Consider the following 16854-nt stretch of genomic DNA (forward strand, 5'->3'; position numbering starts at 1 on the left):
TTAGTCCAATATTTTGACTTTACATGATTAAGCCATAATACATAAATTAATAATATGCATATTGGCACATTATAAGAAAAGAAAATGTTTAGAATTTATATAATAATCCATATATTTAAAAATTACAATGAACATTCAACTTATTTGGTAAGAATTATCACAAACTGAGACCAAAAACATTTAGATACTTGGTTGTTTACTCTGATATAATGGTTATCTGTCTTGTCTCAATGTGTACTTTGAGAACATACTTTTTTAATAAAACTTTTTATACAAAAACGAGAAATAAATTGCATTGAACTTTTTAAATTTAATAATAAAGCACGCCAAAAAGGCAGTGAATAATAAGCTATTAAAATGTTTATACCCAATTTCTATATACTAATAATATGTCCTTTAAACAATAGAAATATAACTTTATCTCAAATATACTCAATCCCTATAAATACAATCACAGATATAATATCAAACGGTTCAGCTAGGCTTTATTTTTCGTTGTAAGTCTCTTTAAGCATGCATTCCGCACTTGATCATTGCCAATTCTCTCAGCTTCTTGCAACACCCGGCGCAGGTCATTGGTGCGATCATTACGAGCAGCCATGATGTAGGCGCTGCTTACATTGTGGCAGGTGAGATAACAGGATATCTGTTAAATTTATGTAAATGTCAGAACTGTAGAAAGAAATGCAACATATCTGTATGATACAAACCAAATATCTGCTTCTGTTTTAACGTGTTTCATTATTTATCTATCTCAATTTAACCATTAATTTAGTCCATGATTATTTAATTTTTATAAGAACAGTTAAGTCATGTAAATAGGGGTTTCTTGGCTCAAGGCCTTTTAATATTATACATCATAATAAATACAGTAGTAATGTTGAAACTTCCAATGAAGCAGACAAATTGCTTATTTTTTTGTGAAATTCACTGGCATATTTTAATTAGCATATAAAGGAATATAATATCAATAATGTTTCAGAGGCTTGAGACACAGATAAGGTTGCAAATATGACATTATTCTTTGCAATTTTAACAGGCTAAAACTAAAACACTTTTTTGTGTTCTAATCTTTGTAACTACCTACAAATTATGGTAAAATGTATCAATTAGTATGAATTGTTTTTTTTTTTTATTTAATAAAAACTTAAACTATACACACACCTTTATAGTAACACTATTAATATCTGCAATGAGTATTTCAGCTTGTTCATCAAACAGTTGCCCTCGAGACTCGCAGCGCCGAACTACGGCTGACACCCCCGCTTCTAATACTTGGTCGCTCATCAGACTAGAAGAAAGTTCTTAGTAAAAAAAAGCTTTAAAATGACAAATAGAAATAGATTTTTTATATAGAACAGGGGGAATCGGGCAGAAAGCTCGCCTGATGTTAAGTGATACCCATGGACACGCAATGCCAGAAGGTTCGCGACCTTTTAAGAATTGATACGCTCTTTTCTTGAAAGATCCTAAGTAGAATTGGTTCGGGTATACTTCAATGGGCAGCTGGTCCTACATTATGTTGGTGAGCGGCATAAACTACCTTAGAATACGCGCAGTTGTGGAACAACGGACATTGAGGTGATACGGGTAGAATTTCGTATTATGCCTCGAGGTTCGATCATGAAACTCAGCTGCAGGTATTAATCCAAACACTCTCTATGGTAAATGAGGTAGATGATGCAGAGTAAGCCCACATCTCGACGTAACCCCAAGGGATCAAGCCGCTCGAAAAGGGATTCGTCTACGACGATTCGAACAGCTCGGACGAACCGCTAGCGCTTGATCTTAATTGCCTCTGCCCATCTATGTGTAAGGTATACAAGAAGGTCACCAGATGATCGACCACGACGTAAGCAGTATTGTTAATTGCTAATCAGCTGCTAGCCCTCTAGATACATTAGGAGATGGCTATTGTTAATAATAGTGGATTCCATTATTTTGGACAACAAGGAAGGTATTTAGGCAGCGACGGAATCTGGAGCTTCCGACGAAAAGCATATAGACCCCCATGGGTAGGACGCTAAGAAAGACCGCATCCCACATCAAACTGCTGACCGATAGTGCCAAATACGGCAACAACCCTAAAAGCCGGGCCGCGGAGAGCGCGTAGTACTCCGTCGTCTTGGCATCGTCTCGCAATCGTGATCAGTCATTACAGTCTACGCGCAGCCAGAGGCTAGATAGGTCCCTTCCTTCAAGAGTCCCGAGGCGACGAGAACAGATATCCTCTCTGACGTACACGCAAACTCCAGCCCGCGGCACAAAAAAATGTTCCAATTTGTACCCCGGGTAGGAGAGGTAGGAAGTATCAGCCGAGGAGGATATCTGAGTCTCAGTAAGGAAGAATAAGGCCGGTTACGCACTTTCTAGGTGAAAGAGAACCGCGGTTGAGGTCAGAATTGAGCCCCCTCACATTGGTTAAGTCCACTGTGAGCGTTGAAGGAGTACCTTCGGTAAATTCTTCCGTTTGCCCCGAGATAGAAACCTGTTACTAGATTTTAAGTTATTAGCGCAGTTTTTGCGCTATGTGTCAAACACTAAGCTACAGGAGACGGGTGATTTGCAGCAGAATTTGTCCAGCTGCTATCTGTGCTAAAGCAACATGACCGATAACCCATCCCGGGATATCCTAGTGCCAGTCTCGATCTCCAGATCGCACCTGGTACCACCCTTTTGACAGGTACTTACTTAGCAGCTGTTTCCTTTGAACTTCGTATACACTTAGCCAGTGTCTTCACCTCCATGAATCGATCAGTGTTTACCAAATATCTAGCCACGTGACTGTATATATTCATTGAATCGAGCTTGTGTTCTGTTATAATTCTAAAAAATGTGAATCGTTAAAATATATTTATAACTTTAGATAGTAAATATTAAACAGGTTCAAAAAAAATTAGATGTCGAAACAAACTATTTTTTTTTGTATGTATGAGATGTAGAACTACTTCTGCAATGCTTCAGGGTACAGAAAAATATCAAATTTTTAAACAAATCTAGTTAACTTACTTAAAAGCTAGTTCAAATCCACTTTCAATTGACTGTCCAGCTGCCAGTATAACGGCTATAAGTTTAATTTTATCTGTATTAGAACCAAAGAGTGTCAGCGGTCTATGGTCTGTTGTCTCTGACTGACGCGTGTTGAAGGGTATTATATCGTGTATCACTTTGTCGTTTAGTCTGTTAGAAGTTTCACAGTTAGCCAAGTACTTAGCCAATTCCATTTGTCGAGAAAACGTTGTCATCAAATTGTCTATGGTATTTCTATCTAAATGGAACTGTATTGACTTAGGGTCATTTATTCCTAAAAATAGCATAGATTTTTAAGTATACAATTACAAATTAAATCTTTGTTTTATGAACAATTATTATTAGTGGACTGAACTTTGAACTGAAATAAATATTTACTATTGACGTAATCACCAAATAAGAAAATCAAAGACACCCCCCCCCCCTATAGTGCTTACTTGAATGGCCCCTCATTATAATTATGACTATACTGTTTCTTCCAAAATAGCTTAGAACATTTAGTAGTTAAAGTTAAATAAACCCAACCAAAGTACATAGTATACTCATGTAATACTCAAGGCATTGAAACTAAATCAGATAAATTTTCACTTACTATTTGCAACCGGAACGCATTGTCCCAAATGATGTAACCCCGCAGTAAGGTGATGTTGTCTTGCCAAAAGAGTGGCAAACGTTTGTCCAATCACTGGCCGCGAATAAAGCAATGCACAAGAGGCCGACGCGCGCGCATGTTGGCCACTACCGCACTGCAACGCGTATAGCGCATCGAGACGTTTGTTCATCTCTAACGTACGGCATATGTGCATTATATATTCCTGTAATGTTATAATGATAATTCACCGAGTAGTCTTTCTATACCTAACTTTATTTTAATGAATTTATTCGTTATACAGCGTAGCACAGGCGCTAAAAACGTAACGCAGAATCATGTGTAAGCGCAATTTTATGTTGACATTTGACTGTTTTATAGGACGCCTTAAAATTCAGGATGCAATGTATATGTTGCAGCTTACTAAGCCGTTTAACTAGCGGCCTGAAAGATATTCAGCCGAAGCGTTTGTAACAACAATTATAAACTGGCTGTACGATAGAGCGGACCATGTGGCACAAATAAAAAAGAATTTTCATCTAACATAAAAAAAATGTATTTAAAATTAAATTCAAAGTCAGTTAGAGCTAAATTCACATTATCATTGTAACTACACTGTTCCATTATACTTGTTGTTTTTGATTAAACTTTGAAGAGTTTCGACGCTAGCCTAGCTAGCTTTGGTGGCAGAAAGTGGAACTGAATTTAAATTAACAGTCAACAGGCTAGGCAAGTCATGAAAGTCGATCCAAGTCAGCTGCCTAGCTGTTTCATCAACTGGCTGAATTTCTTTCAGGTCGCTGTTTAATTGAGAGGCTTGATTACACGGCTTAAGCTAGTTGGCTGCGACATTTGTACTACAGTTGTACATCCAAGATACAGGATATAATGTATAAATAAAATAAATCAACGGCACTACAACCTTTTTAGGTCTTGGCCTCAGATTTCTGTATCTGTTTCATGATCATTTGTTAAACTAATAGGCAAGTAGGTGATCAGCCTTCTGTGCCTGACGCACGCCTTGTTGTCTAAGGCAAGGTTCCTCACGATGTTTTCCTTCACCGTTCGAGCTAATGTTTGCACACATAGAAAATAAATCCATTGGTGCACAGCCGGGGATCGAACCTACGACCTCAGGAATGAGAGACGCACGATGAAGCCACTAGGCCAACACTGCTCATATAATGTATGTAATACAATTAATATAATGATCAACTACGTATAAATGTAACATATGGAAACATAAAACGGATCGATAAAAAAACTTAAAGAAATAATTCTATACATCAAACATAAGAATATGCAATGCAAAACAAGTTCCATGTGCAATAATTGTTTAGACGACGTCTAACAGACACAAAAATGTATCTGCCGCATTACACAACAAACCTAAAACTAAAATCTCTACTATACATATACTTACTCACCGACCACATCTCGAGACTACTGTCAAAATCGCTCATCGCTTTCAACATTTCACTAACTTTATCCGTCTTCAAACACTCCATATATACTGATTCGGTAAATACTTCTTTGTCAACTGCATTTTCGTAGCAATATTTTATCACCTCCCCCAAATTACTATGCTTCAAATAAAACATGATATTCGCAACATGAGATCCGTAATTACTTAAATAAAACACGCATTCCTTGTAAAAAAATGGGTCAAGCCTTTTGTTTTGATGATCAAATTTCTCTGTATTATTACGTCGTAGAATGTTCAAAGATTTTTTCGGCTGAATTGTGGCCGTTTGGAAATCACTATAATCGCCTTGTTTTATCTTTTTAACACTCGCCAACATATGCATTATGTTTAGAGCCGGTTCTGTTAATGGAAGTATCTTCTTGCTTGTATTCATCGTCGATAGTTTTTCGTTTGTTGTCTGTGAAAGATTTTATTACTGTATATTTTTGGATGCTTCCTTGAGGATAAACAAATAATACAGTGTCGTTACAACCTTTTTAGGTCTTGGCCTCAGATTTTTGTATCTGTTTCATGATCATTTGTCATTCTAATAGGCAAGTAGGCTATCAGCCTCCTGTGGCTGATATACGGCGTCGACTTTTTGTTTTTTTTTTTTGTATAGAACCGGGGGCAAACAGGCAGGAGGCCTGATGTTAGGTGATACCGCCGCCCATGGACACTTTCAATGCTAGAGGGCTCGCGAGTGCGTTGCCAGCTTTAAGAATTGGTACGCTCTTTTCTTGAAGGACCCTAAGTCGAATTGGTTCGGAAATACTTCAGTGGGTAGCTGGTTCCACATAGCGGAAGAGCGCGGCAAGAATTGCCTTGAAAAACGCTCAGTCGTGGAACGGCAGACGTCGAGGTGATACGGATCTAAGGCAAGCCGATTTCCTCACGATGTTTTCATTCACCGTTCGAGCGAATATTATAGAAAGTCCATTTGTGTACAGCCGGGGCACATCAGGCATGAGAGTCACACGGTTAAGCCACTAGGCCAACACTGCTCTTAGAGTGATGAAGCATACAATTCGGAATCGAGACTGAGCGAAAAAAGTAAAAACTGTACCGAACATTGAATTTATGTGTACCCTCAAATTATATTTTTTTTTAAGTATTCAATTTCAATCGCCCTGGATGAAATGAAATGTTCACTTACCTTAATATTCTCAGCTTTGTCGAGCAGCTGTTGATTCACTGGATAATTCATCTCTTCAAGCATATTAATAATTTCATTAAGTAATGGTGGGTTTGTTCGCGCACGACCCTCTGATTGTGTACTCGATGTTGAAATGCACCTGGCGTTGAGTTCAAAGCATATTTGAGACCTTTAGTTCCCCCTAGGACTAACTACAAATACCCCTAGATAACGATTACAAACCCCTAAAGTTTTTATTGTAAACTCGGTTCGCCATATTTCGATCTTGGAGTATTAGAATTTTTTGATATTTCAGTTAAAGCCACGTTTGGAGTTGGTGTTAGGGAAACCCCCGAGTTCGTATTACAGAGACAACTGTGTGAACCTAATTATTTTTAACTGACAACACATTTTTTTATTACTAATAATTATTTTATTATGTTCGTTTTTAATTTTTTAGTATAATTTTTCGGCACTCGGGTTGTTTGTGTTGTGTTAAATAAATAAATAGTCGCCGAAAATCTAACCCAGGTAAGTAATGTTCTCTAAAGACGTTATCGATCGAATATTAAGAAATATTTTTTTTTTATTACAAAATTGTAAAAACTAATTTCTTATAGTAATTAATTTCCGCATTATAATAAATAGAACCGACATCCCATGTCACTTTAAACATGTGTTAACCAAGATGCATACATTATAGTCCCACAAATGTCCATATCTTAAAAACTACAAAGCCGATTTTGATGAAAATTGGGAATTTTGAAAAAAAGTGGAATTACGTTTAAAGAGAGATTTGCCTAGGAACGAAGGGACTAAAGGAATGGACCCGCCATCACCTAACATGTCACCCATTCATGTCATTCCAATATACCTTTCGCCAGTCCTCAAACTATGGACCTTTCTGTTCGTAAACTGTACTTCGGCTGCCTCCTTTCCGTACTCCAGCTCCTCTGACATATCAATATAAACGTTGGGTGTGGTTTTAAAACACAAAGTGAATTTTCTCCTCGCCTCTCTGAAGCAGCCCGCTTTTAAGCACGCCTTGCCCCAAGCGCCGAGAACGCTCGATCGCGGAATACCAGATTTCGTGGCTATTTCCAGGGCCAACTCCCATTTTTCAGCTTCCAAGAGTGAACGGACTATTTGGCCTGGAGATTAGATATGATGAGAAAATGGTATGCATGTCCAGAAAACTATAATTAGGTAGATTAGGAAAAATATACAGAGTCTGACAACATCATCACACAGTTTTATGTTTTTTTTTTATTACTCTTTAATGTATATTCTACGGTTTCGATATTTGTAAATATGTCAGGAACGTGTATACCAACAATTCAATAATTGACTTGTATTGTAGTTTTATTCTAGGAGTACATTGTGTTCACTTATAATTATTTAACTAATGTATATAGATATCGTAGAGGAGTAAGTGAAGAGTTTCTTCAAGTTCACACGAAACTACCTTTTGGAAGGGATAACTAGAATCATGTTTATGTTTTATTTAACATTCAAAAGTGTCATTTTAGGTGGTCTAATTGGAATAAATTATTTGAATTGACATGGACATATTTCAAAAATTACCGATCCAATTTTGATAAAACTGGACAACAGTCGAGTCCAAAGGAACACCTTAAGTTGGCATTTTGACTTTGAATTTCAGGGAAACTTCTGGACATCCACCTACACGCGTGTTTGGTAGTCTAAATCATGTCATCAAATATCCAATTCCAATAATATCACATACACAGAGTACCATGACAACCAGAAAACCTAATCTAGAAAGGCGGTTAATGAAATAGGAATGTGCCTTACTGGGATGGGCGCCATGATGCGGCACCAAGTGGTGAGCCTGATGGTGGACAAGCGTGGCCATGGCTTCTGCGTGAGAGAGGCATCGGGCTACGTGAGCCGCCCCTGTTTCTGCCACTCGAGCTCCCCTATGATATATAAAAGTAATAATTTTCTAATAATCCAGTAAAAGATATCGTTTCCGTTTATGAATCAGGTTGATTACCCTAAACTTTTAACTAAATTAAATTTCGTGTACCCTTTAGATACCCCAGAATTGTGGACTCAGTTTCCGCACTCAGACTCTCAATAGGTCCCATAATCCCTCGTTTCAGAAGGACACATTTTGGCCAAAACTGACCTACATCCAGATTGAATATTCTAATAAACCAGCTATGGATATACAGCTCTCTGTTAATGGAATACATTGTATTTTATACTTTACCTAACCAACTAGTATTATATTTAGGAAAATATTATAACTATCACAATATTAACCTTTAGGACTTATGATTGTCTGCTTGAATAAATAAATAAAATACAAAGTCAAAAATATATTAATTAGAAAAAACTCACGGCTTGTCTGTAGGTGCGCGCGAGTACAACTCGGCAGCGGCTAGTAGCAGCGAGCGTCGAGCACGTACGAGCCATCTCGAATCACCAGAGCTGCCGATCGACAGCTCTCGGGCTATTTCGTCGCTTCGGTCGAGAAGAAATCTGAAAGTATAACAATAAATTAATAGAAAATAGTCTTAGATACTGTTGTAGAACAGTAATGACTATTTCTAGCTTGCGGAAAACATTGTAAGAAAATTGGGATGGCTTCTCTGGCAATAATGCTGCCGCGAGCTTGCAAGAAGAGGCTCCGGAATGATCCCTGCTGGCCCGTATCCGCTCCTTCCATTGCTTGCGCTAGTTCGAACCTCGATTCGCCAGAACTCCAAGTTCAGCGATGGTCACGAAGTGCGGACAGCAGACAGTCCAAAATGGCTCTGCCAGCAGAGAACCCGCAACTAACAAAGTGACTTCTAAGCTTGAAATAGAACCAATCTCAAAACAATGATAGGGACAATTACGGGCCATTGTCTCCTTAATAAAAATCTTTTTGTCTTAGGCGCGACAGACAGCCCCTTGTGCAGAGGCTGTTTCAGCGCAGAGGAATCAGCCAACCACGTAGTCCTAGAATACGAGAACTGTGCTCCGTGAAGCCTGTGCCCAGGAGACTTCTGTGCTTCTGGAAGGAGCTAGGCTGGCTAAATTAGCCAGGACTACGCACAACGGACAAATTCTGAGTCTAAACTGAGACCCCCCCCCCAACCTATATAACCGGGATTAGATCTAAAAAGTCGCGTGTATCAGGCACAGAAGGATCACCTACTTACCTATTAGAAAAAAGAAATGATCATGACACAGATACCATCATACAGAAATCTGACGCCCAAACCTAAAAGGTTGTTTTTTATAGAACAAACGGGCAAGAGGCTCGCTCGATGTCAAGTGTTACTGCCGCCCATGGAAGCTCTCAATCCCAGAGGGCTCGTGAGTGTGTTGCCAGCTTTCTAGGAATGGGTAGGCTCTTTTGTGAAGAACCTTAACTCGATTTGGTTCGGAAATACATCAGTGGGCAGCTGGTTCCACAGAGGTACTCGGCTAAAACTGCCTTAAGAAACTCGCGACTGGTTTTGCGTAATATTATAATAGACATGTATATATAAATTTAAAAAAAATCGTATGTTTATTATTTTTACATGGAATGTTCATCGTAACCATGGCAACTATTACGGAACTACATTTATTCCATGGCGTTTAACTTACCTAGGATAATCCAGATTTATAGTATGCATCTTCATAATAGACAAGCATAGAGTAACATTAGGTGTAAATTCATAGCTGAACTCATCACGGACAGCATCATTCTTTTTAGCGTTGGTTGATAGACTCCAGTCCATACAGGTGACTCCACTACCAGCTGAGTCGGAATTACTACTCGTAATGATATTATCCTGATCCGTTGAAGATTTTTTGTTCATAGTCTGGATATAGCAGTCGTCGCATACACGGAATTTTACTCCACTTGGATATGTTGGCACCTGTAGTATGTCAAATATATACGTGACCTTTTTGGGTGGCTGATATTTCAATGGGTATTTATTATTTTATATATTTCATAGGAAAGTAGGGTTGCCTGGAAGAGATCGCTTGTTAGCGATAAGGTCGCCCTTCGCATCCCTTACAATTTCTATATTTTTCTATAAATGTAAATAAAAATATGACATAGACAAATATGTATGTAGTGTTATAAGAATTATTATTTAGTATATAGGTAATTAGGCTTCGTACACGATTATTAAACTAGAGTAAGTTCGGTTGTGCCGAATTAATTCGCGTAAATATAAACACATCGCTACGCCAAAAATCTGTGTCATGCACAGATACTAATTCTACTGAGGTCCATGATATTAAAGATGACGTCAACGTCACCAACCAATCTATTGTCTATTAGCTCTTTTTGGGATTACCTGCATCCTATTCCTAGAACACGCGTGACAGACGAGCCGACCGCATCTCCTACAGTGATGTCGCCGTATGATCATTGAGAAAATCGAGATTTTACACAACATGCATCTATCAGCCGTAAAATCCTCCAACCATTGTTCCTTTGAAGGCACCTGTTCCGGCATCACAAATGGCCGCGACACACCCTCCAAGTTTATCGAATCAATCGATTGTAGTAAAGTATCGTCCCACGGTTTTAAAGGTGGAGATGGACAGACACGCGGGTTTTTCATATCCAACGCCTTCTCCGCATAGTACCTTAGCAGAGAATCTACCGCGTTGCGTGATATCACAACCGAGTCAATGGTTTTCATATTGTAATAGAGGTAATCGCCATTCGTGTCGTGCTTCAAGTTGGGAGATATCTTGTTTAGAATTTCCGTCAGAATATCCAGTTTGCCATTCATCAGCAATTGCTCGAACATAAGTAAAGGTTTCTCAATCAAATCCCAGAATAGGTGACGCAAATTCGCCTCCATTTCCAGAATTATTTGCAGACCGATTTTTAGATTTTCAAAAGGTTTCGAACAGTTCGAATGGGAATTTATATAATCAAGACACACTCGAAGCATTTCCACGTTCCTGACTTTTGAAATTTCGGCTAACATCAGCTCCAAAGCTTCAGGCGGAGATAATCTAGCGAACAGATTTTGAACTACGGAGGGAGTCGCTTGATTTGAATATTCGAATAACTGTCGTAGCAAGTTCACAATGATTAGATTTTTCATATGTCCCGTTACGTCATGGATGTCAGCCCAGTCTAAACATAATTTAAACTGAAAATTACAATAATCAATTAATATACATACACGAGGGTAATACAAAAACATGTACAGTATAACGACTTGGTTTGATTCCCGGAAAACCTGTTTTGGTAAGGAAGATCTTATACCAAATCCATCATATATTACCTGTTGACTATCCATTAAGATCTCCACAATGTTCTCCGGGTTTTCAATAGATTTTTCATAGATAGCATACCAATGGTTAGTTCCCATTATTGACGCTATCTGCAAAATAATTAAATGATTATTAATAAATATTATCTAAACAATAACGACATGTATAATCTTACCTGCTCATATAAAGGTATTTTAGCCATCCAATCTGTACAAATTTGAAATAAATCATCATCAACGGACGATTTATCCAACATGAACCTTAAATAATCAACAATTTCTAAGGCACCTTCAGCAGACCAATAATTGAGATTGTTCAGTACCAAATCAACCTTTAACTCCGGACATCTTAGATACTGACAATACTTCCAATTTTTATTTACCATCGAATTAGTTGCTAGTTTAAATAGTATTAAATCTCTTAAATTATTTAAATTCGCACTTTGCAATAGCTGCCGTTCCGACAGCGAGTCTATTATCTTCAGACATTGCAGAATTTTACCACACTCCAACAATTTTGGCAAATATAAGAAGAGTTTGTCGAGATCTATCACAGTATGCAACGAAGCAAGGTATTTGTTCTCATCAAATAGTACTTTAGTCTTATCGAATCTTTCCAGCTCCATGTATCTATTCATACATTTAGTTCGATCGTCAATACTTTGTTGCATCTCCGTTTCATTTAATGATGTATGTATTCTCTTGATAATATGTGCGAGCACCCAGTTATGTAACACTACATACGTCAGACATTGAGGGTCTGGGGTCCGAGGCAAAGGAGCAAAGTCCGCTATAGGATCGACGAAAAGCTTCTCTTCTGGATTCTTAAAACCAAATACGACGTGAAGCAGGTTATTAAAATTTTCTTCTGTTGCCTCTTTCGGTGTACCCACTAAGGATATGGACGGACAGAAGTTCAAGATGAGCTTCGGAATTAAATTGACATTTAATTTTTTACATATAGGCTCCAAAAATGTTATAGGCAAGTTCTTGTCATTTAACATTTTACCGAAGATATTGTGTAAATGACGTTCCAGCACTGCAAAATATGGGGTATCACATGGCGAGGGAGATTCATTAAGCAGATTTTCGTGTTCCAATTGAGACACAGACTTTGTATACATATAACACTTTCTAAGGTACGGAACTCTTGTTTTTTTGATCCCCTGTCGGGTGACCTCTGCGATGTTACAAATGTCTTTATCGGACGTAGCGACAACGTTCATGTAAATTTGATGATATCGTTGCAGTAAATTTTCATCTAATTTGGATTCGCTCGGATTGACTATTTCTTCTAAATCAATACAACATTGTTTCAATTCTTTTGAAAGTTGGTTAAGCTTACAAAACTCTTTGTGCCTAATGGGAATTCTACAATCAGTTATCAACTCGCATATATTGTCTGTGAAATTAAATGATTTGTCTGTGTTTCCGAATATCTCAAAAGTAACGCTTGCAATATCTTCAACAAATCTTATATAATTAACTTTCTTTACAGATGCAACATCAGTACTACTTCTGACTTCAGCGAGTTTTCTTTCGACAACATTGATAAGACCATACGTAATTTCTCTGTTTAGGCCACTGCTTATAAGTATGTCGACAGCATTTATGAATGGTGAGTTGTGGTGACTGTATAGTTGTAAGTGTGGGTGGCGTGATCCCAACTCAATAATATCAAAAGAATTAGGGGCTCTATTGGCAGCGAGGAATCCTTCAACGAGGCCCATAACTTCCGTCGAAACGACCGACAAGTCAGACAATTCTTTAGTGGGATATCTCGAGCAGTCTCTATAGCAAACTATATTTTTAATTTTTGAAATAAGATGCCGGAGTTGCTCAGTAAATGTGACTTCAGTAGCAATTTCAGAGTCAGACAAATCGAACATCTGAAAAACATGCTTTGATATGTATTTTATATATTATTTCTATATAAATTATCTATCTTTTTATGTTTTATCTTATAATATCCGTGATAAAATAATTATCACAATAACAAATGAGTAACGACTCCAAAGAAAAATGAAACAGGGGCGAGTTTGTTGTAGTAAAAAAGAGTTTAAAAACATACAAAATCATTATATATGAACATAATATAATATAATGAGATGCAATGTAAACACACCGGCATATCAGAAAATTAATATGTTGTTATGCCAACATGTTAGGTTATTGACTTGCGATAAGAATTATTATATAAACACGGAAACAATAAATGCCAATGTTTAAACCAAAACGTATTGATTAACAATATATATATATACATGTATAATTACTTTTATATTTTCAAAATAAAAATATTCATTATGAGGTACCGAAACAAAATGATACAGAATAACAGCAATGTTAGATTTTATATTTATCTATTTTTAATCCAGCCGGACTTAGGAGTTGAACGCATCTTGTCAATAAAAAACTATTTTTGTGATTTTTTAAAATGGTTTCTTACTCTTTTTGATTAAGATTCTAAATCAAAAGAGTATTTAGTTGTATTATACTGAAACATGACGTACCCATCACACCCGACCCTACTAATCATAAATTGAGAAGAAACTTGATTGATTAAAGTACCATAAAAAAATTGTTGTTAACTTGTTAGTTTTATAGACTAATGTACTTTTGGGTCGATTCATATCACGCGAATCAAATCTATATTTAAAAATTACGAAATGATTATTTCTCTGTTATTTTAAAAAGTAAAATTGTATGAGCACAGTTATGATAAGTTTCGTTTAAAACTGGAAACTGGATGAAAAAACTTACCTCCAAAATTTGATTGGCTTTGGAAAAATCGTTATGGTAAAGTGCTAAAGTCACCAGGCTATTAGGTTTTGCAAGCATTATCGATATAAAATCAATTGTATTCTTCTTTAGACTACAAACTGTAAAAAAACGTATCTTTGAATTTGTGTAATGCAATTTTTTTTTATCGATACAGTATATTCCCCAATAAGGGTTTGTTATACCTTCGTCTGAAGCTGAAATGGTAGACGCGAGCATAGCTCTTTCACTATTTGGTTTCGGGTTGGTATGACGGCGTCGCACCTTTGGTTTTTTTCTAGTTAACTTTAAATCCATCTCACTGTCTTCATCTTCACTACTGTTATCGACTTCCACATAGTCCATACATAGCTTCATCTGTATGGGACTTGTATCAGGAGATAGAGTAGAAACGAGCTGCATTTTCCATATTGAATGGTTAACCACATCAAGAAGCCGCTTTAATCTTGCTATAGTATTTGATTCAGTACAAGTTGTTACTTCATTTCTATTAGATAAACTTTCCAAGCATGTCTTCAATGTATTTAAAATAACTTGAGTAATTAAAGAGTTACACATAAAACCAGAACTAGAACTTTTTGTATTTTTTGGAGTTTTCATGTGCTTTTTCGAGTAAAAATATGAACATTCGGAATGAGTGCCACAAGGGAAATCTTGATTATGTTCATAACATGAGACATATTCATACCTTAAAAATAAGCAGGAAAATATGTTTTCTATAACTTCTATACAACAATGTAAGGGTTGTATTGATGAAAGGAGTCGCCTAATATCATCCATACAATTATTAATTTCATCTAAATTTTCTGCTCCTTCAACTGAATCTAAAATTGTGTCAATAACTTTGGTAATAATACAGTAGCTATTATAAATAGATATATCCCAATTAGTTCCACTTGTTTTATTTCTTCTATCATGTTTGTGGCTTAAGGCTTTTAACTCCAAAATAAAATCATTATTCATATTTAGTAATCTTGATACTTTATACCTATCCATCTTGGAAAGTCGACAGACTTGAGATATAACAGTTAGTGCACTTTGTGCTAAAATTTGATTTAAAACTGATGTTGTCGTAATTTTACAATTATTCTCCAAACAGAATTTTATCAATGTCAGCTCTCTCTTAACTTCAGTCAAATAAAATTGAAGCTGTTTATCTGCAGTTGTGTATGTATCAAGAATTGAGAATATATTACTTAATTGATTTACCAATGATATTAGATCATATGTTTCAGGACAATTTGTTAGATCAATAAGCACCATTATTAGTAGTTGTTTAGTAAAGTTGTTAATTTGAAATGTTACAGTTTTCATGTCATGTAGCTGTTGTTTATAAATTTCTGCAGCTTTTAGTAACCAATGTACTTTTTCTTCATAGCACAGTTCTATCATATATTCAGCTGTCAGTTTAAATGCTTTATGTGAATCATTTTTATGGATAAGGTCTGTTAAACTGTGAATTAACTGTGGCTTCTCTTGTGGCACTAAACTAATTAAAATTTGTTTTCGGTGTTGCTTAAATACATCTCCAGCTATACAATTAAGGATTTCATTTGTATACTGAGACAAGAAATCATTGTTACATTTAGTTAATGATAAAACAGTTATTAGCTTATCCGGACTGTTTTCATCTACCTCACTCTTTAAAATATCTATATAAAGAGCATTTATTTTTTTCAAGTCTTCAGCATCTACATAATTTTGATAAAATCTCAATATTTCAGATGTTGTGACAGGATTGTTTTTGAGATTTTGTTTAAAAAAATTAAATATTTCTTGTGATAGAGGTTGAATTGGTTTGGATGCTTTAATATCAAAAAATACTTGTGTGAGTTCCTAAAATAATAAAAAAAATTTATCAAAATCTTGAAGCAAAGCATTACAAAGGTGCTTTTTTGCCATTAATATGTGCAATGCTTACCTCATAAATTTCAGGAGTGGGGTTGTCAAGTAGATACAGCATATACTTAAACTCATCTTCCTTCATTTTTCATGTGATTATCACATAATTTAAATATTAAATTTTGTTAACTGAAAATTAAAATAAAGTTTTAATAATACATCAGGTATAAGAAATCATGTTAATTATATATTTTTAAATGAGTATATAATGAGATTATTCCATCAAATTATTTAAATATAATAAAGACATGCCATATATATATCATACTATAGTTTTTAACAATCTACTTAGTTTCGAAGGCATAATAATTGATATGACAAAGCTTAAATAATTAAACTTACTATTTACATTTATCTTAAAAACTGCAAAAACATTACTTTGAAACATATAGTATAAAAATACAGCATAGTATATTCATGACATATTTACATATTTATACCTTAATTTTCTATTAAAATCACAAAGTATTTCTGATAAATAATAACAAAAATAAATTCACTATTTTGTAATGTTATTCAATTCAACACTTTGTTGTACAAAGGGCCAGATCACAGAATAATACCTACAGAGTATAGACTAATTTTTTTAAGTCCTAGACATTTGTTCAACAAAATAAATTATTCTCGTTTTGCTATAGATTATAATATTTTTAGTATGTATGTAGTCTTCAAGTATGTACTCTGTAGTTCAGACTTTATTGTAAAT

At 35.8% G+C, this 16854-nt stretch overlaps 1 protein-coding gene across 3 annotated transcripts; it reads right to left on the minus strand.

The window, feature by feature from the left end:
• Window positions 1–100: 100 nt before the first annotated feature.
• On the minus strand, window positions 101–16717 carry LOC123715909 (zinc finger FYVE domain-containing protein 26 homolog). Of its 3 annotated transcripts, none has more exons than XM_045671275.1 (18): window positions 16589–16717; window positions 16168–16277; window positions 14432–16082; window positions 14229–14347; window positions 11642–13354; window positions 11478–11576; window positions 10530–11342; window positions 9826–10100; window positions 8587–8727; window positions 8035–8159; window positions 7094–7370; window positions 6241–6379; window positions 5047–5502; window positions 3623–3845; window positions 3010–3304; window positions 2692–2826; window positions 1165–1291; window positions 101–646 (listed from the first exon to the last, which is right to left on the minus strand). In XM_045671275.1, exons 2-18 carry the CDS (start codon window positions 16231–16233, stop codon window positions 479–481), a joined length of 6822 nt encoding a protein of 2273 aa, XP_045527231.1. In that variant the 5' UTR covers window positions 16234–16277; window positions 16589–16717; the 3' UTR covers window positions 101–478. The 3 variants fall into 3 exon arrangements, with proteins under 3 accessions (XP_045527231.1, XP_045527232.1, XP_045527233.1); XM_045671276.1 differs by lacking the exon at window positions 16589–16717 and adding an exon at window positions 16491–16524; XM_045671277.1 differs by lacking the exons at window positions 101–646; window positions 1165–1291; window positions 2692–2826; window positions 3010–3304 and having other exon boundaries at window positions 3622–3845; window positions 5043–5502.
• Window positions 16718–16854: the final 137 nt, after the last annotated feature.

This window comes from Pieris brassicae, chromosome 11, assembly GCF_905147105.1.
Source record: "Pieris brassicae chromosome 11, ilPieBrab1.1, whole genome shotgun sequence".
NCBI lineage: Eukaryota > Metazoa > Arthropoda > Insecta > Lepidoptera > Pieridae > Pieris > Pieris brassicae.

Excerpts from the sequence above, each read along its gene's own strand:
- LOC123715909 (XM_045671275.1), bottom strand. The coding sequence starts at position 16,233 with ATGAAGGAAGATGAGTTTAAGTATATGCTGTATCTACTTGACAACCCC. Across the intron at positions 13,355-14,228 it reads AAGCCAATCAAATTTTGGAG|ATGTTCGATTTGTCTGACTC; the intron begins GTAAGTTTTTTC and ends CATGTTTTTCAG. Across the intron at positions 647-1,164 it reads TTAATAGTGTTACTATAAAG|ATATCCTGTTATCTCACCTG; the intron begins GTGTGTGTATAG and ends TAAATTTAACAG.